The 21374-nt window shown below is 46.1% G+C and overlaps 1 protein-coding gene across 6 annotated transcripts in view; it reads left to right on the top strand.

The window, feature by feature from the left end:
- MAPKAP1 (MAPK associated protein 1) overlaps positions 1-21374 on the top strand; it is a 106475-nt gene that overhangs the window by 75712 nt on the left and 9389 nt on the right. For 5 of the 6 annotated variants that reach the window (XM_074890918.1, XM_074890919.1, XM_074890921.1 and 2 more), the window contains 3 exons: positions 2626-2733; positions 11209-11349; positions 16389-16526. In XM_074890918.1, the coding sequence (XP_074747019.1) occupies positions 2626-2733; positions 11209-11349; positions 16389-16526 (387 nt within the window). The remainder of the gene's footprint in view (positions 1-2625; positions 2734-11208; positions 11350-16388; positions 16527-21374) is intronic. The other variant, XM_074890920.1, reaches the window with a different exon arrangement.

Here is a 21374-nt window from a genome sequence, read left to right as displayed (position 1 = left end):
GTCACAGGCGTGTTCTGGGTGAGGGCACCCAGGGAGGTACCGGGGAGGCTGGGGGGGCTGTGGCACCGCGCCCCGAGGCCTGCCCAGCCGTCACGGGTTCCAAGAGGGGCTCATTTCACTTCTCCCTCTGCTCTGATTTTAAATGTTTTTGGGGTAGGAGTGGGAGAGGGGCCGTAACAAAGAACCAGGGAGCTGGGACGCAGCGATGGGCGTCAGCAGGTCCCGGCCCTGGTGGCCGTGGGCTGAGGTTGGGGTGGAAGCGGAGGCTCCGTCTGTCGTTGGAGCAGGTGGAGTTTGGGGTTTGGTGCCTCGTACCAAGAACACGGGTGGGAACCGACGGGTCTGCTGGCTCTGTCCTTGCTGGGTGTCGGTCAGCATTTGGATGCAGTTTGGGAACCTCTGGAAGGCGCTTCTGACAAACGGAGCGAGCAAGCAGGTTTTGCTGTCACTGGTTTTAAACCTACACCAGTCTTTAAAAACAAATTGATTTACTGCTTGAATATTTGTTTCAATTCAGTGTATTTTGCTTCTGCCTAACAAGCCAGGCCTGTGTGCCTTTATTTTTAATTTTCGGTCACATTTCTAGTAGCTGGGAAACGATGGTGCTGTGTATATTTGCCTTCCTGTTGTCTGTGCTGGTAGGAGACCTCGCTGCTGTTCTGGAGTGTGGTTTGTTCTGTGAACGCTTCGAGCAGCTCCACGGGCAGTTGCTGATTGCGCTGGGCAGGGAGGGAGCGGCCGTGCTTTCCTCCGGTGGGCTGCAAACAGCCTGGCTCTGTGTCTGCTCCGAGAGTCACCGGGAGTAGGGGGGCTCCATTTTACGGAGAAATAATGTTCCACTTGAGGAGCAGAAGGCGCTTGGGCCGTGCGGCGAGCGCTTCACGTGGCTTCTGGGGAGACGAAATGAGAAGCCGTAATTGAAATTCTGCTGTAGCAAATTTAAAATTAATTGGCTAACAAATTCCATTTCTTAGGCATGCCATCTGAGGCTAAAATACTTAATTTTTTTATGTTTTAAATATTTCATCATATGCTATCATAATTCAAAGTCAGGAAACGTTCAGAAGTATTTTCAGTACTGATAAAGAGGGAATAGATTTCGTTATTTCAGGTCTAGTTTTTTTGTTACGTTACAAGCTGGTTAAAGGTGCTTTGCATCACTTAAATTTTTTCAGGTACCTGTTTAGCATTATTTAACTAGATTGTACAGAAATTACGCAGCTGAGAACTTGATGTGCACTTCATCTCTCGGGTGGGAGTGGGAGTAGAGGTCCACCCTGCACTGCTCGGGGGTGCAGCGAGGACGGGAGCGCGTCTGTCTCCACCAGCTCCTGCCCTTGGAAGTGGCATTTCTTCGGCCCAGGGTCCCAGGTGGAGTTTGCCTTCCCGAGTCACCCCCCTCGCCCCGCCGGGTCCTCTCCCACCCGCTGTTCAGACAGCAGGCCCGGAGCTGACTGATGGAGTCTCACCTGGAATTGTATTTAGTGTGTCCTTTTTCTGTTCTAGCGAAGGCACAGAGTTTAAGGATCTGATCAACTAAAATTTCTTTTTTAAAGTGGCCTAATTTTTGTAAAAACAATTTTTTCATATATTTTCTGTAGTCGGAAAACAGGTTTTTTTAGTAGTGTCATCTTTCCTTTGGTGATTTGGTTTGAGAAGAAGGAAGTTGGCACCTGAATCTTGAATATCTAAGTGCAACGTATATAAAAATAATTCATTTGAAGCAACAGCATCTGTGCATGCTGATATTTGATGCAGTCCAATGTTGACAGTGTACAGATCCCCGGAAAAAGATAAAATCCATTTCTCGATGACCCTTTCTGCTCCGTGGAGCTGTTGAGCTGCTGGGTGATGCCAAACCCCACCAGTCAGCCCGGAAGGCAGTGCCAACCGCTGCTGATGCGTGAGGAAATCCTCACCCCGTGCTTCGGCAGCCCGGCCTTTTGGGAAATGCCCCTTGGCAGAGGTACAAATAGCCCAGCTGGGTGTTATGGGGCAAAACGCAATTCGTAAAAGGAGGGCTGCTTTCCTTCCCCGGTATTTCTCAGTGCTCTGTGCAGACACCGAGGCTGCAGCAGCCGGGCTTCGCGTGGCTTTGCACACCCGGGGAGGGTGTGAGTGTGGGCCGGGCTCCGTCCCCAGCAAACAGCACCCAGGGTGACGGGCCCAAGGCTGGTCTTCAGTCTGTAAAGAGCCACAGAGGGGCCAGAGCGATGGGGAGCGAACACGTTGTGCTTTTTCACATCAGGAAGGGTGCCCAAGGAATGCAACACAGGCACGCACCGAGGTCTGAGCAGGTATTTCTTACCACAGGCAATACCCTGCCTTGCAGCACGGGCAGGGTGTTTGACACAGGCTCATCTGGTGTAGGAATAATGCGGCAACGTCGGACAGGGGTTGTCAGGCAGCATTGTTAGACAGCTGAAGGTGACTGGAATATGCTGTTGCCTTGCTCACCGTCCTCCACCTTTTTATGATAGGGCCCTTCCCTTTGGCAAAGAGCTTTGAAACATAAACATCTACCTGCCTTACTGCTAGGCTACGAGTAATCTCATGTTAGTTGAACGTGATAAGCCATCACTTTGTTAGAAAACAGATGATTTTACAAGTTACTTTATGTTTCAGGTCCTCAGTATCGGCTGGAGAAGCAGAGTGAACCTAATGTCCCAGTAGATTTAGACTGTACCTTGGAGAGCCAGAGCACTTTGGAATTCTGCCTTGTCCGGGAGAACAGTATGTTTCCCCTTTTCACTTTTGCTCTTGTAAACTGCTTAAACTCACATAAGTTATGTATTTTGGAATACAAGCTGTACTGTCTGGGCAAGTAAGTTTTGATGAGACTCTTCCCTGAGGCACTTCTCAGTTGTGCCAAAACAATATTCCAGAGGGAAATGATGGATTTCATACCTTCTAGTAAATAGTCTGCATCCTGTTTATCACTTCATGATTAATCTTTTTCTTTAAACTCTGCCCTGTAAAGTTATGACCAACCCTGAAAAACACTGGAAATATGAAACTTTTTCTGTTGCAGGCATTGCTCAGTGAATAAAGCGATTGGTCTGCAGTGTATTTTGCCATGTCAATATGCTGTTAAGAGGCACTGATTTTTTTCTAATAGAATTTACAGAATTTTACCATGCAGATATAACTAGAGCAGTTTGTTGATTTTTGAAGTGCTAGACTCAAATATTTTTATTCTGTTACTGTTTTAATGGTCCTAGTATTATTTCCTGGTTTATTTCTTTGCAAGGAATTAAATGAAACTTTAAAAAAAAAAAATCGTTTAACACTGATTTGTGTTTGTCCTCCATAGCATTTTGGTCCGTTCCAACAGCCATGCTCTCAGTTTGGGGGTTTTTGTCATTCCGTTTTAATTCAGCTGTAAAAATGTTGAATGTACCAATGAGGAAACCAGTAGCATTCATGCTCTCAGCCAAGACCGTGCTCAGAGTGTTTGCTGTAAACAATCATAGTAAGAGTCTGTTGCTAGTAGTAGGTTTTTCTTTCTTTACAAAGATTAGACTTTTCCGTTTAGCGTTTCCTATTTTATCCTAGAATGAGAGCAGAGCGTCCCCGACGTACCTCCTAATTCCAGTGGCGAGGTGTAGACTCTGCTCCCATTTAAGGCGCAGCAGAGGTGAGACGCAGCAGCCACGAGCTCTCTGGTGGGTACGTCAGTGCTGGAGCTGAGATGAAGCACTCACAGTTTGGGCTGCCCTTCTCCACAGAGTGGCACTTGCTCCCAGAATAGTCTTGATGCTCCTCGTTCATTTCTAAAAAATGGTTCTAAGAAACTGTAGGAGAGGATGAGGCGGGAGGCAGCAGGGGTGCTGGGCATGAGGAAACGGAGCGATTTCAACCTCGTTAATCGAGCTGCGCTCTTCCACAAGCCAGAATTCCCCAATGTCTGCATCCTGGTATTATTTTTGTATCGATTATTAATCCTCGAAAAGATGCATGCTAGTCATACTTTCATAGGTTTTGATTAAAAATAACATTTTTTTAATCCAGGCTCTGCAATTAAAAGTGCACTGTATATACTGCGTTTTTAACGTATTTTCATGTTCTGTGGAGGAATCCATGCTGTGGCTTGTAGCTCTATCTACTGATGCTCTTAGCTGTCATGAGGGACTAGGTTCAGGTTGCACCATTACTTCAATAGTAAATCTGTTGTAAGTGGTTTAGCAGGAGGCATTCGGTCTACTCTGCATCAGTAGCAAATGCTCCAGGAGAGCCTCAAAGGCCTTGGCTCAAAATAAATGTCAGTCATGGTGTTGAGGGAACACTTTGCCCTTTCCCTGAAGTCCTGGTGCAGCGACTGCTCCTCTTCCCTCCTAGGCGAGGGGACGCAAAGGCAAGTTCCTTGGCAGAACGGAGCCTGGGAAGGCGCAGGGTGGATCCCCGGGGCTCCCACGTCAAACCTACTGTTAATTCGTGAGCGCTCCTGCCCGCGCTGAGCACGCGGAGGGTGCCGGTCTGCGGGCGCGGGCTGGAGCCCCTGCTGGCACAGCGCTGTCCCCGTGCGTGGCGCTGGTAGGTGGTGGCTTTCTGTCCCACTCCTGGGTCTGGTGTTTGCCAGCTGGCGCCTGGAACAGGGAAAAGCGAAGGTGAAACAGGCACTTGGACTCTGGGGAGTTCAAGAGCAGGTCGCTGGTTTAGTTTGTCCAAGGCTGACAGTAATCTAGGCAAAATAATAAATGCTTCCATGAATTCTGTCTCTTTTCTGCTCTGCTATTACTGAAGGTTTTCTGAATTGATACCAAACTCAAATAAGGAATGCAGGAGAAATCTTCCGCTTATAGTTTCTCCCCCAAAATGTGGGTGAATTTAAAGTGATCTGCCATTGTCCCTGCTCGGGGATGTATGTGAAACACCCATGCAGTTAACTCTCTGCACGCGTAGATGTTCAAGGACAATACAGTATATAAGATCAGTCATAATTCATGCGTTGTACATAGCCTGGTTCCCCCAATACACAACAAGAAATTGGATTTTGTAGTGCTTAAGGAGCTATCTTTTGGTGTGGCATTAGGATAGAAATATTGACAGGTTTGCACTATTAATAAAATAATAGTGTGAAGATCCTAACATCAGAATGAAATACTCATTTTGTGCATTTTGTTTTTATTTGAAATACTTTTAGCTTAGATATGCCAGTCAGGAAAAACTCTGTTATAACAGCTATTATTTGTAAATGTGCTCCTCATAATCTCATTTTCATTTATAAATAACATATATATATATGTATGATACCAAACACCTGCTAGTAAAATAGCTGCCAGTTTCCTTTGGGCAAATAGAAAGTTTATATTTCAGGGTATTAAGTGAAACAGAAAACTTTCCATTATTAAGAAATATGTATGGAGGAATCCCCTATCTATCCGACATTTACTAATAGCATTCAAACTAATAAACTGTTTCCAGTGTGCAAGAACTTTTTAACTCGCACAAAGATTTATCTTTAAACTAAAAGCCTGCACTTTGTAATGTGAAATGCTTTTATGTGTAGTAGCAAACTGTTCATGGCTAATTTAGTTTTATTCTTACCATCTTACTTCTGGAAAGTTCCTCTTTCTCATTTTATCATTAGATAGTAATTAGTATTCAAGGGAAATTGGTCTTAATATATTAAAATTGGTTTAGTGCCTTTAGACCTGCACCAAAGCCAATGTCTTATTGGAAAATGTAATTGGGGACTCTGTGTATGTAATTAATTGTATCACAATTAAGAACTTTCATTAAGCAATATACTAGTACATTAAAGTAATAAGGGACATTTTTGCAATGCAGTTAACTTTATATTTTGTTGTTTTATCGAGGAAATACAAGTTCACTTGCTCTTGAGTAGGCTGCATACAGCATTTCAATATTCTGATATTACTAATGTGTCATTTTACATGTCCTCTGGTGCGTACAGGAGTCCCTTTTGGATAAGGCTCCTTGTTTGAGCTTCTAACTTATTTTCAGACTTGTGCTTCTGGTGCCTGTTGTTTCATTACTGTCTCATTTGAAAATCAGTATTTTCTATGAGGAGATTGGACTGGGTTAGGAATACGACTCTATTTCACAGTAGTTCAAGTACTTGAACAAAAATACTGTCTCTGTACTGAACCTGGTTTAAAAAAAATAATGAAACAAAACAAAGCAAAACCAACCAACAGCAGAGTAAAGATCTTCAGCTGTTGTTTCCAGCCTGGGAAGTGCGTCCGTTTTCTGGGTGACCATCACCTCCAGAGATTGCAAACTAGTGTGTGACCGTGGCTGCTAAACCTCCACAGTGCTTCACCACCGAGGCCGTCTTACAGAGTAGAAGTATGTAGCCCTTGATACCATTTTTGCTTTTTATTCAGCTTCTCTGGACAGAAAACACCACTCCACGTTTTTTAAAAGTAGGAGGGTGTGGTTTAATTTTTGTATGGTTTTGCTGCACAAGTGGTCTGAGCAGAGGTGGAGAGCAGCCCGGGTGGCTGGGGAGCCCTTCCTCTGCTGAGGACTGAGACGGGAGAGTTGACAAGAATCAGGTGGATAAAGAAAAAAGGACACGTAGGTGCACGGAATGGACACGCTTCTGTATGGGATCTCCCCCCGTCCAGCACCACACGTTCTCACACGGGGCCTTCAGTTTTTGGCATTTAGAAACATTTCCGTGAGAACGTCGTCAGCCGCGCAGCGTCTGCGGTTCTGTCCGGGGATGGAGTCTGCAAGCACAGGCTGCTGCCCTCTCCGCTGCACCGCGCCCCGCTCACGCTCCCTGACGCTGCGCTCGAGTTGGGCAGCGCGGGCAGGCGGCACGGCGTAGCACAGCCCCAGCGCCGCGGGGCCCCTGCGGGTGCTGCTGAGGACAGGCGGTTGGACAGGTGGCGGGAGGTGGCTCTGCAGTGGCCCGGCAGGGCTGAAGCTGCGGCCGCCAGCCTGCGCCCCGTGGCGTGGCGAGCACCAGCCCCGTCTGACCCCGCAGCCGGGCTCCAGGGGCTGGGTGGGAGATCTGGCACCCGACGGGGCACTGCCAGGGTGCTGGAAAATCAAGAGATTCCCTGTTTAGCTGTGCCACGCGTTGCTCCATCCCTGGCTTGGGGATGGCGAGGCAGAAGCACGGGCTTCCTCTGGGCTGTTCTTTTCCTGCTCTGTTCATGCATTTTCCTACCCAACGTCTTCAATAATTAAACCCCTATCCTGGGCTAAGGGAAATGCCTCCCTCGTGGCTGTGCTTTGCGCTTCATGCAGGTTCTTATCTTGTGCCTTGTTCATCCCACACCTGACTCCAGATTTTGTCACTTTTTCTTTCACAAAGTAAATCTTAATTAGGTAGACTGTAAGGAAAAAACACAGAGGCCGTTGCATGTCATTGCATTGCGACTCCATGTCGTTATGCGAAGGAGTTTGTTTCTGGACTAGGAATCTGTTCCTCCCGGGACAGAGGTGTCTCTGCCAGCAGAGCCATATTGCTGGGTCGGCTCTTGGGCTAAATAATAGACCTGGAGCATCCACTTTACTTGATTGTCTTCCCAAGCAGAAGCTTTTACATTCAAAAGCCACACTGTGATCTCCATTACAAATACCCTGACAGGCCTGTAAATATTTGACAGGTTTATTCACAGCTGCTTGCATGTGGAAAATATTTTTATGATTTTTCCCCCAATCAGCTGGTGGAGATGGCTCTTCCCTCCGCTGCTGAACGCCGGCAGTCTCGCAGACATCCTCGCTGAGCTGCGGGGTAAGAGCAATATGCCAAGTTCTGCAGTCAGGTTTTTCCCTGCAGGGCATTTCTCTCTGTTGTTACTGATATTACTGCTATTATCCAATGCACCCTCAGGGGTCCCCGTGTCTTGCCATCTTTAGACAGATGATCTGTTTTGATGGTGGAGTTCCTGGCTGCTCTCCCAAGAGCAGCAACTGTAGAAATTCTGTAAACCCGAATCCATTCACAAAGCTTCATAAAACAAAGTCAGCAGAGGTTACCGATACGCAGAGGATCTGAGAGGCTTCCAGAGCAAAATCCCACTGTTGAGCTGCTCTGGCTGCGGCAGTTACTGCTTCTGCAGTTCAGGCACTGACAAGGTGCTCACAATTTTAGTTACAGTGACAGTTTTTTCCCCTGGATATGATCTGGCAGGCTGCTAATTTTCTTTCTAATACTTTTAATTTGGGAGTGTGAAATCCAAGAAGACTCGGCTTCATAACAGCCGTGTAAAGTCGACACGTGGTGTCCCCACGCCGCCGGTAATTCGGGGCGGTCGGGGCGGTTCGAGGCCAGATGGGGAGCACAAAGGCAGCAGCACCCGCAGAGCACCGGGCGAGCTGTGTGAGGTATTTTAAGAACATTTTGCAGGAGATGCGGGGACGAGGTTAGTATGTTGCCGTTCTTTGTGTTATTTCTGAATTTGTTATCACTACCGATTCAGTTTGTTGGTGCTAACACTTCTGACACATAACGCTGTGCTTTAAGCCCTGCTGCACTGGGTGCTGCCCGCTGCACAGGGGTGGGAGCCTCCTCACCCGCACACGGGGAGCAGGCAGGGTGCAGCGCACCCCGCTGCCACAAATGGTGTGCGAAAGTTATTCCATAGCTGTGCAGAGGTGGGTGCTAGGGGGTAATTGAAAAGCTAGCACGCTGCCCAGAGGAGCTACAGCCTATTTATCCTACTACATGATGAGTAAAAACCGATCTAAGTTTACACTCCTCAGCCCGTAATTACCGTTCCACTTGCTCTTGGTTAGTTCTATGTAAATTAGCCACACTTGCTGGGTAAATCAGCACATTTTGCTAATTGCAGGTGTGCTCCTTGCAGGTGTGGGGGGCAAGTCTTTTCGGTCTTGAATTGAGTCGGTGGTCGCTATCTCCCCCCACCACCTTTAATTCTCCCCCAGTTTCCACAGAATTTTGCTGGCTTTGTGCTTCTTGGGCAGCCATCCAGCCTCTGGCCCCTTCTGGGGCAGGATGCTCCCCTCTTACCCATCCTCATCTCCTCTTCACTGGTGAACTCGTCAGCAAGGCCTGGATCCTACAGGCTTACACAGTAGAGCCCCAAAGCGTGGGGCTTACGCAGTGGAGCCGGTGGTTGACGGTCCTTGTGCCTGACAAGGAGCATTGGAATGGGCTACAAGGCTGCGCCGTGGCCCGTGTCCTGGCACGGCCTGTGACCGCGTGCTGCGGGGACGGGCCTGGCCACACGACCGGGAGCCGCTCCCGGGGCTGGACGGGCATTTCCCTGGTTTCTGTCCGCGGAAGAGGGTCCCGGTTCGCTCTCGGCTGCCGGGCAGCGGTGCCATTGCCATCCTCCTGCTTGGCTTTCAGGCACCGCCGTGCCATGGTGTTTCAAGACGCTTTTAAGTGCACCAAAAAGTTTGACATATCTCAGTGTATCTTTGAAGTACTGCAGCATGAGGGTTTGACATGATACATTATGATAATCCGTAGTATAGAGACATTAACACAGGGGTCTTTGACAAAATACATTGTAATGTCTCTGAAGGAGCCATTACAATTTATCTTGTCATTCTGGAGCATAGAGTGGTTGCAATGTTAAGATGGCTCTGCATAAATTCACATGTAGACTGTTTCATTTGATTTTTGGAATTCTTTCAAGTCGAATGGCACAGCCCAATTTGCAGCTTAACCCTTCGCTGTACCTCTTCCCCAGGGAAAGGTCCCTGGTCGTGCGTCGGGAGCAGCGAGGGGTGGGCATCGCTCTCGCCCGCTCTCCTGAGGGCAGGGGGGAACGCTTACGTGACTGACGTCTGGGAAACATGAATCTCTTACTTTATGCTCTCAACATGTATTTTGACTCATTTAACAGCAAATGCTAACCTTCCTTTGATACAGACACGAAAGATATTTATAATAAGCGGTGACATTTGTTACTGCATTAACCGATAAAAAAGGGAATGCTTTCAGCTGGCAGGAAAACGCTCCGTGCTCAGGTGGGGTTTTTCTTCTCTCCCGCCTCCGTTTGTCCTGCTTATGGCCACCACCCCGACAGTGTCCCTTGCTGGAGCAAGCGGCGTGTACTTCTGCAACTCTGAATTACCCTGTTAAAAGGGAGCCTGCTTCTGCACCAGCACTGTGTGTCTGAGGCAAGTGCCAGGGTTTGCCTTGCCTGGCAAACTGTCCCCTCGTCGTCGGGGCCCAAACGTGGAAACTCGTCGCGGCTTCACTGCGAGCTGAGGTCCCCGAGCGGTCTGGGAACGTGCGTCCCCCCAGGGAGAGGTCAGTGCGGGAAGTGTTAGTGCTGAGGCTGCTCCAGCTGTGCAAGTCTCAAACAAAATGAATAAAAAAGATCCGACAAGTTCTTAGGCTGCTTTGCTGGATCTTTAAGACCTGTACTAAAATTCCATCATCTCATCTTCCCATTATTAAAATTTCAACAAAATATAAAGTTTTCATTAATCTCCTGCAGCAAATTTAGTACTCTGAACTGGCAGTTGATTCAGCTTTTAGGACTACATTAGCTGGGATATTAAACAAAACGTGTCATTCTTCAGTATCTTCTGTAGGAAGCTAAATCAGTTTTCAAACATATTTATACCACTTTATCTAACAGCATCTGAACGATCATTTAGAGCTGAGATGCTTTATTAGCAGCTGGCATAGAAATTACTCTGCGCAAAATTATATATCGCATTATAGTAATGTTTAAATTGGTGTTAATCCAACGTCATAAAATGTAAAAAATCTTTAAAGTGCGTTATATTTTTTCAGTAATTGGCATTTTGGCTTAATGAGATGTTACCTTTTATAAAGCCAGTACCTGCAGTAGTAATGAGAATACTAATCAGTAAATAAAGCGCAGCTTCGTTACCGCAGGGCTGAGATCGGGGGGTGTGCAGCCAGGGTGGCACCACGAAGCGCTGCCCTGGCTGGGGACAGGCCCCCTGGCCGGGCCCTTCCCGGGGGTGACAGGCTGTGGGCTCCCGGGGAGACCCCCCAGCTCAGCCCCCGGGGACTCTGCGGGCCAGGGTCGTCTCGTGTGGCTGAGGCTCTGCCGCTGGGACGTTGCGCTGCTCTTGGTGTGGGACACACGTGCGTGTCATAACGTCCTTCATGAATTCGTGGGTCTGGCTTTGGGCGGAGAGTCTCCTTCTCCCGGAGACGTGGAGTTGAGCGCTTTGTCCTTCCCTCAGACGCCGTCTGCAGCCCTGCTTACGTGCTAGCTGAATCATATGCCGTATTTTAAACCTCTCGTTCATTATTGTTGGCTTGTTTTGCAGGTTCAAGAGGAGAAGAGGTCTCGGAGGAGGACCCTCAGATCGATATAGCCACCGTTCAGGACATGCTCAGTAGCCACCATTACAAGTCCTTCAAAGTCAGCATGATCCATAGGCTTCGATTCACCACTGATGTTCAGTTAGGTAAATCAATCCGTACCGTAACGCGTAGGAAAATGGAACGGTTCAAACCTTTGGCCATCTCTAATAGCTGACTGTCCATCTCAGACGTTTTTAAAGCAGTCATTATCACGTTGGTCCGTTTTATCGTGGAGCACATCACTTGAAAGTGTTGCTAGCATTTCAGCAGTTAAAAAAAATTGCTTTGAGTTGAAAATACTTCAGTATTTTTATTATCCACAATCAGCTAGCACATGTTTCTTCTGAAAGAAGGCCATTATTTAATGACCTCATCTCTTTTTTTTTAATCTAGGCTTCCTAATGGAAAGCTTCTTGCCAACTGTTTTGTTATTTTTAAATGAGGCTATGCAAAATTAGGAATGATTAGGTTTTCCTTTTCTGAAACTGAAGGATTTTAACGACCAAGTAGAAATTTGAGGTGGAACAAAATAAAACTAGCATTCTCTAAAGGTTTTATATTGTCCTTATTAGCTTTCTGAATGCTTTTGAAAACCTGAAGGCCAAGGGATGACAGAATCTTGAATTATAAAAGCCCCATTACTGTTTTAAAATGATTGAATGGCTTTTTATCTTTCTGTTTAAATTGTGAAAATTTGATTAATGATGCATTGGTAGGTGACCTGTGACATTTCTGCAAATACCTTCCATAAAGAAATGATTCAGCAGTAAAATATTAAGTGCTGTAATGTTTACAAAATACATTTGTTCTGTAGAATTCAGTAGAAATGTTAAATTTAAAGTATACGAGTTCCTGTATTATTGTCACTGCAGTCTCTTCATTCTTCCATCCTTAAGCACGTATAAAAATACATCTCTAAAATTTTTACAGAAGGGGCTTTCTTAGTTTATTTTGAACTGTCTTGTTAAGGAAGGATTTATATGCTGGTGCTGAAGCAGGACAGCACTGGACATGTTTTCTGCTTTTGAGCAAACTATCTGGGTGTGATAGTTTGCTTCCAGTGAAGTTTGACTCACTGTATCTGGAAAGTGTCAGAAATGAGAGCTTGAAAAGGTCATGACAGATCACTAAAGATAAATGGTTAAGGGAGAATAGCTGTTAAATGAAACAAATGGCCCAACTTGTGTAGCAGTGAAAGAGCTGACCCTGTCCAGTAGTGTAAGGACTATAAAATTTCCCTTTTATAACAATCTGTGAACTTGTATATTTTTGATGGCAGTACACTGACAATGTGACTTTTATAATCAAATTATTTTTTAAAAATAAAACCCCAGTGAGGTATTCAAAGTTTGGGCAAATGTACAGCATCAGAACCTTTAACTAACGTCAAAATAAGTGTATGTTGCTGGGGTTTCTCCTAAATTTTTTAAAGATATTAAAAGAGCAATGCTGGTAAAATAAGCATTGAGGTGCTATTTGGATTAGGGCTGCTGAGCATTAACGTCTTCATCCTCTGCGAGTGACAGACTGCTCCATACCATCTGAAATGTAAAAAACTATGTCTGGCTTTTTTTCATCGCTCATCAGTAACTGTGGTGCGCTGTCAGTTTAACGATGGCCAGTTGCAAAGACTGTTCTCTGTAGCATTTTTATGTCGTCAGTTTTATGTAGTAGCCAGAGCAAAGCGACGGCTTTTCTAGAGGACGCTGAGCACCCAAAATCATCCCATTGCTCCTGGTTGACCGCAGCGATGGTGTCGGTAGCGGTGCGGGAGCGTTTGGGCTGCCAGGCTAGCTGAAAGACGGAGCGGTGTCGCACTGAAAATACCCGTGTGGTTTTGGGGGTGGGTCCCAGTTTCCCAGGCTTCCCACGGGAGGATGTTTGTGTGTGACAGAACCCGGGTGCGGTGGAGGAAAGGCCCAGCGTAGCTCCTCTCCGGCCCTGCCCTTCGCTCCGACACCGTCAGAGTCACCCACGTGGAGCAGGTTCTGTTCTGGATTTTGTTTCAGTTGCATGGAACAGGTAGCAGCAGCGTGAGGGGTGTTTGTGAGTTGCTGTCTATGTACTGGTGCTTTCTGAAACGTTGTAGCTGTTTTGAGGCATGGGCATTGAATTTGAGGCAAGGTTTACCGAAAATATTGGAGTAAGCTCAATCTTCTGTACGTCGCACAGTAGTGCCTCTGTAGTAAAAAGCGATACGTAAATGACCGTGGGAGGAGTGACCACCGTGTGAGTGATGGCTTTATTGCAGTGGAAGCTTCAGTTGTAGCACTTTAGGGTCTGGGGTTTTATGTTTCGGCTTTACAGTGTCATGCACATACAGTAGTACTCTCAACATTTTTGCAAAGGTTCTATCATGTTGTGAAGGAATAAGACACATTTGCTTGTGTATCACATTAGCAAAACTAAAAGAAGCATATTGTCTTGGAAGATTACTGCTGGCAAGTCTTTCAGAAAAGGGGGGGCAGTTGCAGACCCCAACAAAGGAAGCAAGAACAGAACAGTGTAACTGGACTAATACATCCATGGCATTTCTTTTGATAAAATGAACGAATTAAAAAAATAGTAGAAGAAGCATTTTTACTTGGTTTTTGAGTATGACTAATTTGTGCTGCAATACAGAGACTGCGGAAGCCACATACATAATAGTGTTTTGATTTTAGGTTTCAACACATACAGATTGTGAGAACAATAACACAAAAAGACAACATTCTTTGTCAATGTGCTCTTTGGATGTGTGTGAGCTTAAGCCAGTGATGTCGAGATACAGAAATAATGGATGAAGTATACAGCAACAATTTGCAGATAAAAATAATAGAAGTTAAAGTGTATTTTACATGATAAAAAAAAGATGAAAGAGGAGGAAGTCTGTTACATCTGAGATGGTTACAAAATCCGTGCTTGGTGAAGTAGCCTCTGCTGAAAAGATTGATGCAATGGGGAGTGACCTTGGCTTGGAGCAGGAGCTGGTGATGTATGTATGAGCATCTCTCTGCTAAATGGACCCAGATTTGTAGCACTAATATACATGGAAGCCCAGAACCAAACTCAGGATGGCAATAAATCAGCAGCCACTTTGGGTGTCATTTCTGGTTTATATTCCACTATTGTTCTATCACTTTAATTCATGTCACTATCATCTGTTCATCTGGAACAGTTTTATATAATTTTCCAGTGGAGTTACCTGACAAATCCTATCAAATTAACAAGGTGCATTAACAATATTGACTGACTGTGAATTCTGAAGTTGCAGGACCATAGAGTGAACATTTTTAAAGGATATTTTCGGGGGTGATGCTTTTAGAGGGAAGGGATGGGGAACAACCCTCGCACACAAAGAATTTGTACCTTTATTTTTAGAACTTGGCTTGACTTTTTCAGTGAAAATATAAGAACTTGTACCATCAACTTCACATATTTTCCTTAAACTACAGAAAATGTCATTTTGAATAATTAACCATTACAGTGAAATAACAACGCTGATTTTAAATAGTCTGTCCAAAATTATATTACAAACCAAAATGCGCTCCGGATGCAGCAGCAGCTGCTCAGATTACCCAGTTCTAGCAGTCCTTGCGTTAGCTGGACTCTTGATACAATGCTTAATTGAAATGTGATCTCTCTGATGTGACGGATGTTTAATGACAAAGCACATTCTTGGATTAATAGACGGGGGAGGGGGCCGGTGGCATCAGGGTGACCTGTCGCGAGAGCCAGGGTTGAAGTGAAGAAGCCCTGTGCCAGTGGCAGGGACTGCAGCAGCCACCCGCCGTGCGCCTCTGCTCCTCGCTGGCTCTACGCTTTGATTTGAGGTGAATAAAACGCAAACAAACGTGGTTTGCAAATTCTGCAGCTATAACCAGACTTTAAGAAATATCGAGTTAGTCTTGGAGGGCTTGGGAGAGCCGTTGTGTGTGCGGCATCTTGCCTTTATTTTGTCACATCTTTTAAAAGTTTTAACCATCAGCTGCTTTAGGTTTTCTTGTGCTTCAGATGGGTGAAGCGTGATGTATTTGAAAGTATCGCAGCCAAAACCCTCAAGAGGGAAGAGGTTATCTCTGCTGTTTTTCCAGAGATGCAAGAGTTAAAGGATGTTTAAATACCTTTTTCCTGTATCGCTTGCTTTTGTCGCTTTCTCATGAGCTTCACCAATAACTCACGACTGAAGCAGTGTAATTATTTTTAAGGCTCCACACATCTTGATGTAAAAAGCACACTGGGAAGTTAGCTCAGTGGTGTCAACAGCTACTGAACAATGAGCTTCTGTTCCTCAGCGCGGCGTAGCGGGGTCTCTGCTTCGCCATACCCTGAGAAAACCGCTGGAAATGAGTGTCCCGGGCCAGTTCCAGCGCGCCGTTAGCCCTCGGCCTGCCCCGGCAGCGTCCCGCCAGCGAGGCTGTTCCCGCTCGGCTTCGGGGGTAACGTGTGGAGGGCTGATGGAGGAATTTTCTCCGCTCGCTCGCAGAAGCTCTGCCGCGGGACGCGCCGTGCCCAGGTCAGCCCACACGCAGCGGGCGCGAAGCGCCGGCCATCTGGGGAAGCCGTGTTGGGAAGCAGGGCCCGGCGCCCGTGCCAAGAGCTACACAAATCCTCAGCTTGCTCTCAAAGCAGCCTCATTAGGGCTGGCTTTAAAATGCCAGCAGTGTAAAACCGCACAGGATCTCTGGGACTGGATGTCTTTGTTTATGAGTATCTGGGTGACACAAAGAGCGTTTCTGTAACGCTGCGAGTGGGTGTTGGCCTCTCCCGTGGAGGATCGGGTGTGTGTGCTCTACGGAGCAGGGACCGGGTGTGATAGTGTCTATTCCGTGTAATAGTGGTGATTGAAAAACTAGCAGTATCTTTGTATAAATCTTGCAGCTCATGTAGCTACTGCTTCCAGAGGAGCTCTGTATGTGTTGAGAAGAATTTTTTCTGTGATATTTCTTCCTTGTTGCTATGCTTATGCAGGGGAATAAAATGCAGATTATCAATGCAGTTTGATAACCGTTTGCTTTTGGTTTCAAAAGCTCCTGTGCTTTCAAAAAGCCCAAAAGGGCAATATACTTTCATCCCATTTAAGATTTATAAAGTGTGTCAAACGGCTGATATGAAATCGCTTAAACTGATCACTATTGTGGCTCTCTATTCTTTCTCATCTCAGGTATTTCTGGAGACAAGGTAGAGATAGACCCTGTTACTAATCAGAAGGCCAGCACTAAGTTTTGGATTAAGCAGAAACCCATTTCAATCGATTCTGAACTCCTCTGTGCCTGTGACCTTGCGGAAGAAAAAAGCCCAAGTGAGTAGTCCTTTTTATTTATGTTCCCTCTTCTCTCCCTCCCTGGATGTGCTAGATGTCCAAAGAATTATTGCTACCATGTCCTTTTCTTTCTATAGGTGTATTTTATTCATTATAGGATGTTTTTAATCTGACTCGATTCTGTTACAGAGAACACAACATAAACAGATACACGTTTTATGAGTGTCCTAATGCTGCTTAGAGCTAATGGCATCATTAAGAGTGTTTCTTGCCCACTATCAGTAGCTGCTAACGGTGTCACACCAAGCAGACACTGGCTTAGCCCCATAGCACGGTAGCGAAATACATGTTTCAACATAATCACAATTTTTTTGAACCTCTTAACATCCAGACTGGTTTTAAACAATTTCTTAGGTGCAGTAGAGGGTTTCAGACACACAGTAAGTATCAGCACAGTCTGAATTTGCTTCAGCCATGGCCACAGGGTCACTGGGATTACGATGTGGCACTCAGAGTTCAGTTCCAGGGACGGGGTGGCCGTGCCTGGGCAGCGGCAGAGCTCACTGGAGGGTGTTGGGCATCCCAGTTCAGCCAGTCTTCAACAAGGGGTAGGAGTTTGCTGGGTTTAGAGTGCGACTTCAGAAGCCTGGTGCTTTTGCTTGTTGTATCAGTGGAGTAATGAGAGCCCCAGTCTGTACAATTTGTTTTAAAAAGCACAAGACAGGCCCTGGGGGAATTGGGCAACGTCTCCCGCGGTGCCAAAATGTAACTATCTACTATCAAAAAGTAACTGCGGTTCAAAAGCTCAGATGGATTTTATTACAGTTGTGATTTTGCGGGGTAGGGATGCCAAGTATTAAGTACTTATCTGCAAGGTGACAGAGAGGGAGAATTATGTGATACATATTTACAGAGGTAATGATCTGTTGAATTCTCTTGGAAGAGTAAATTTACGGCTGCCACAGATTTTATCAGCAATTACTGAACTATATCCTTCTCCCCTTCATTACCTCTTCCTACTTCCATGTTCTTAGTCCAGTCATTGTCTTCCTTTTCTGTCTCTCCAGCAAGAATCATGGTCTTTGGGAAGGCAGGATCCCAAGGAGAAACTTCCCTAATGACCAGGCAGTCCAGCATGTGTAACAGTTGTCTTTGTGGTTCAGGGTGCAGTTTTGCGCTTATAGATGACCTTAACACCTCTGGGTTTGCAGCCACGTTTCATTTCAAATGCAGACTCTTCTGGTGGTAAAACTGCCCACAAGACAGGGCTGTATCTGACAAGCCAGCCTTGAATCCTGAGGTTTGCAGCTCACGCTCCTGTCAGCACAACGGTCTGAGACCTCCTGGCTGTCCCTGAACTGCTCCAGAACTGCGTCCTGTGGGGATGGGGCTCCTCGGCCCCAGAGGCAGCACCTGCTGCCGTAGGAAATGGTGTTTGTACCCAAATCCTGCCAACCCAGGGAGAAATAAGGGACAAAATTGCAACCCACAGATAGAATCCAGCGGCAGAAGGGCAGTGTGTTGAATGAAGAATCGTGGTCACGTTGGAAAGGGTGCTGGCGGGTTACGACAGAGGCAACCGGTATGATACTGAGGGGGTTTATTTACTCATTTTTGTGTGGCCGTCATAAACTTTTCCTATTAAATAAGTGTTCAGCATAGTTCCAAAAGGAGAAAACAGTTCCTCCTGAAATCTGCTGACCTCTTCCCGATTCACTAAAGATGTTGCAAAAGTCATTATTTTAGGCCAGTGGAAGAGACTTTTAGTGTGACATCTCAGAATGATACATTTTGGGGAAGTCTTAACAGCAGATCAGTATCTCTTGAATTTTAAATGGAAAAAAGTTATTTTAGTAGCATAAAGGAGTGAAACTCACTGTATTTCACAAGTTTTGTCTGCGATTTTTATCAGCATAGTGATATATGTTTGTAGCAGAGTTTACATCAAAAATTATTCCCAGATCTTCCTTGAATGAATTATTGCAAAGAAAGAGAGGCTGAGTAAAGATAAGGTCTTTGAGTTCTGCAATATATTTTGTTTTCATGTTTTTATGTCTTGTAACACAAACATGCTCCATCTCGTCTTTCAGAAGTGTTCTGCACATGTAACAGCACTTGCACAGTTACACCGTGTCTGTTTTATTAAGCCACCTGCCTTCGCCGGGCAGCGGCGCTTGGGGTTACGGTGAGGTTGAGCGCGGCTTTGCTGGACCGCTTCCTGTAATTCTGAAGAGAGGTGAAGCGTTTGCAGGAGCCTCCAAATGTGACCTTTAGTAGGGGCAGGGGGTGTTGGGAGTGGAGTTTGGCTGCTGTGATCAGTACAGCTGGAGGTTTCTGCAACCACTGTTCCTCTGAACGTGGTCATTAACACAGTTCAATATTCACTTAGCTCTTGCTTTCTGCAGATTAAAGAGATTTCAGAGTTTTTACTGGTACTTACTTGCAGAAATGTAAAACCAGAAATTGTGTGTCAGTATAGTGGAGACCCTCATGCTTATTTTCTCTCAGTTTCCTCTGACAAGACAGGTTCATGCCACGAAGCTTTAGTGGCACTTGTGTGAGTGTTAAAGGACTCAACAACTTCAGAGGTGACGTGTTGTGAATATTTATGGACTCGGCATCGTTCTGGACGGGACCGAAGCTTTCCTGTGCTGTGAGATCACAGAACTTAGAGCTGCAGTCAGTGAAAACAGAAAATGGAAAGCTTTGGCATCTAATTTGCCATTAGTGTGGGTATTACAGGCAGAAATGGCTGATGATTTTTGTTTGCCCTTGTAGTAGGCCTGGGTCATCATTTGAATTTTTATTTGTAAATTAAATCAGACTCCCTGAATTTAGACAGAGGGAAGAGGTAATGGCCCTGCTGGCTCGATCAGATGCCATTAGAACCTGAAAACACTGTGTATAAACGGCTTCTTTAAATCAGGTTCGGTCTGATTATCACGAGAGATTCTGAATGTTTTGAATCTTGAAAGGAAGCATCCTATCATTGAGAAATAAGATTTAAGCCTTAATAAAGTAGTTGTCATTTTTATAGCTGAAAAGAGCTTTGTATCTCAATTAAGTGTACATAATATAAAGTCTTAAGGAAGCAACATAATACGTTTAATACAATTATGTCCCTTTGCAATAGTGTAATTTAAAGGAAATCTGATTCTGGTAATGTCTCTTACATTACTTGGACAAGGGAGAAACTTCAGTGTCACTGGCCGCTGCCTCGGTACCAAGTGGGGCTGTGCCGGGGCCGGGAGCGCGGGGCGGCGCTGGGGCGTGGAGGGGTGAGCAGACCTTGGGGTGGGCTTCTCAGTGAGGCTGAGGGCTTGGGCAGACCTGCAGCTTTCGAAACGCGGGCGGCTCTTCCCTTCATGTGTGTTTTAGGGGAGCTGCAGAAATGGGATTTCTTTGATAATTTACTTGAAACATGGAAGAAACCTTCTCTGTGATTCTTCTTCTGCTTTTTTTTGTTTTAATAAAGCAGATACATCTCAGTTGCGAGGTCAAAATATCCTTAATGTTAAGGTAGTCTAAACAAAGGTGTTCTGTAGGTCACGGAGTACACTGGTAACTTGGGTTTGTAATTTAATTGCCTGCTTTGCACCCTGCAGCTTAAGATTTCCTTTAAATTCTTATTCCATTGTTGCACTGGGGCTTAACAGAGTGTTAACCTGGTAATAGGCACAGGGCCTCCCCATTATATGTCTCGCTATCGAGCGGTTCTGCATGACTAGTTAAAAAAGATGGCAAGAAGATTAATGAAAGCCGCCTAGTACAGAAGGGGGGTAGGTACCTTTGCAAGACTTCTAGCGAGGAGATATTAGAGCTGAACCAGAGCTTGGCTTTTTCTTTATCCTGTGACCTTTGAACCTGCCTTACTGTCGAGAGCTGCCAGCGGAGCCGACGTTTTGATTGATGTTGCTACACGAGTCAGTCTTTCCCATTGAATTCCACATCTGCACGAAAATAGCTTTTCTAGCAGTATTCATACTGGCTGTAAGTGATAGCCGGAGTGATGCCTGAAATGCTTTTATGTAGTTTTCATTTAAAGCTAAAGGTATTTGATGTTTTAATTCAGGATCCAGTTCCTCCAGATTATGCACGTTGGGTAATACTAATTTAATGAATTCATTATTGGGTTGTGAAAGGACTGAAAACATCCAGAAAGCGTTGGGAAGGCATGGATTCCTGCTGCTTGGGGAGCTTAAATAGAGATGTTGCACGTTTGCTCAGAGCCCTGCAGTGGAGCCAGAGCAGAGAGGCAACAATTACCCGCGTGCTCTGCAAACGGTGCACAAAATATTGTGTGGCGGTTCCTAATATTCATGTTCCTGCTGCGAATAATGCGGCGTGTGAAATAATAGAAGAAAAACTACCTGATAGGAGACCAATCACAGATTCTGAGCAAAAGGTAAAAAAATAGGTTCAGCAGAAAAAATGCTCCCAAACTTCAGGCTTGGAGTGAAAGCAAGCCCCAAGCGCGTAAGAGGAAGCGGCGAGGCCAAGTGCGTGTGGCCGTGCGGTCTGCGGCGCGGCGGACGCCTGGGAGGGGAGGCAGCGACGGCGTGGACGGGGCTTGGCTTCGCTGCCCTCTGCCCTCACCGCCCGCGCTGGGGGGCCCGGCCCGAGCCCCGCTGCCAGCCCAGGGGTGTCGGGGCGCTGGCGAGCAGCCGCGGGGGGATGCGCCGCAGCGGAGCGGGGGCTGTCGGAGGAGGCCGCGGCGCTGCGGGAGCTCTCCTGCCCACTGCCCCGCCGCCGGGGCTGCGACTTACTCAATCCATCGTTGTTGAAGAGCCTGTTCATAAAAGTACTCTGGAGCACAATCAGGAGTGCGCATTGCCTCAGCCTTTTAACAAATATGTTTTGTAGCCCTATTAAAAGGGGTCTTCATCT

Source organism: Strix uralensis, chromosome 21 (genome assembly GCF_047716275.1).
Source record: "Strix uralensis isolate ZFMK-TIS-50842 chromosome 21, bStrUra1, whole genome shotgun sequence".
In the NCBI taxonomy this organism is placed as follows: domain Eukaryota; kingdom Metazoa; phylum Chordata; class Aves; order Strigiformes; family Strigidae; genus Strix; species Strix uralensis.
The sequence above is the reverse complement of the archived record's forward strand: the minus strand, read 5'-3'. Positions and strand labels throughout refer to the sequence as shown.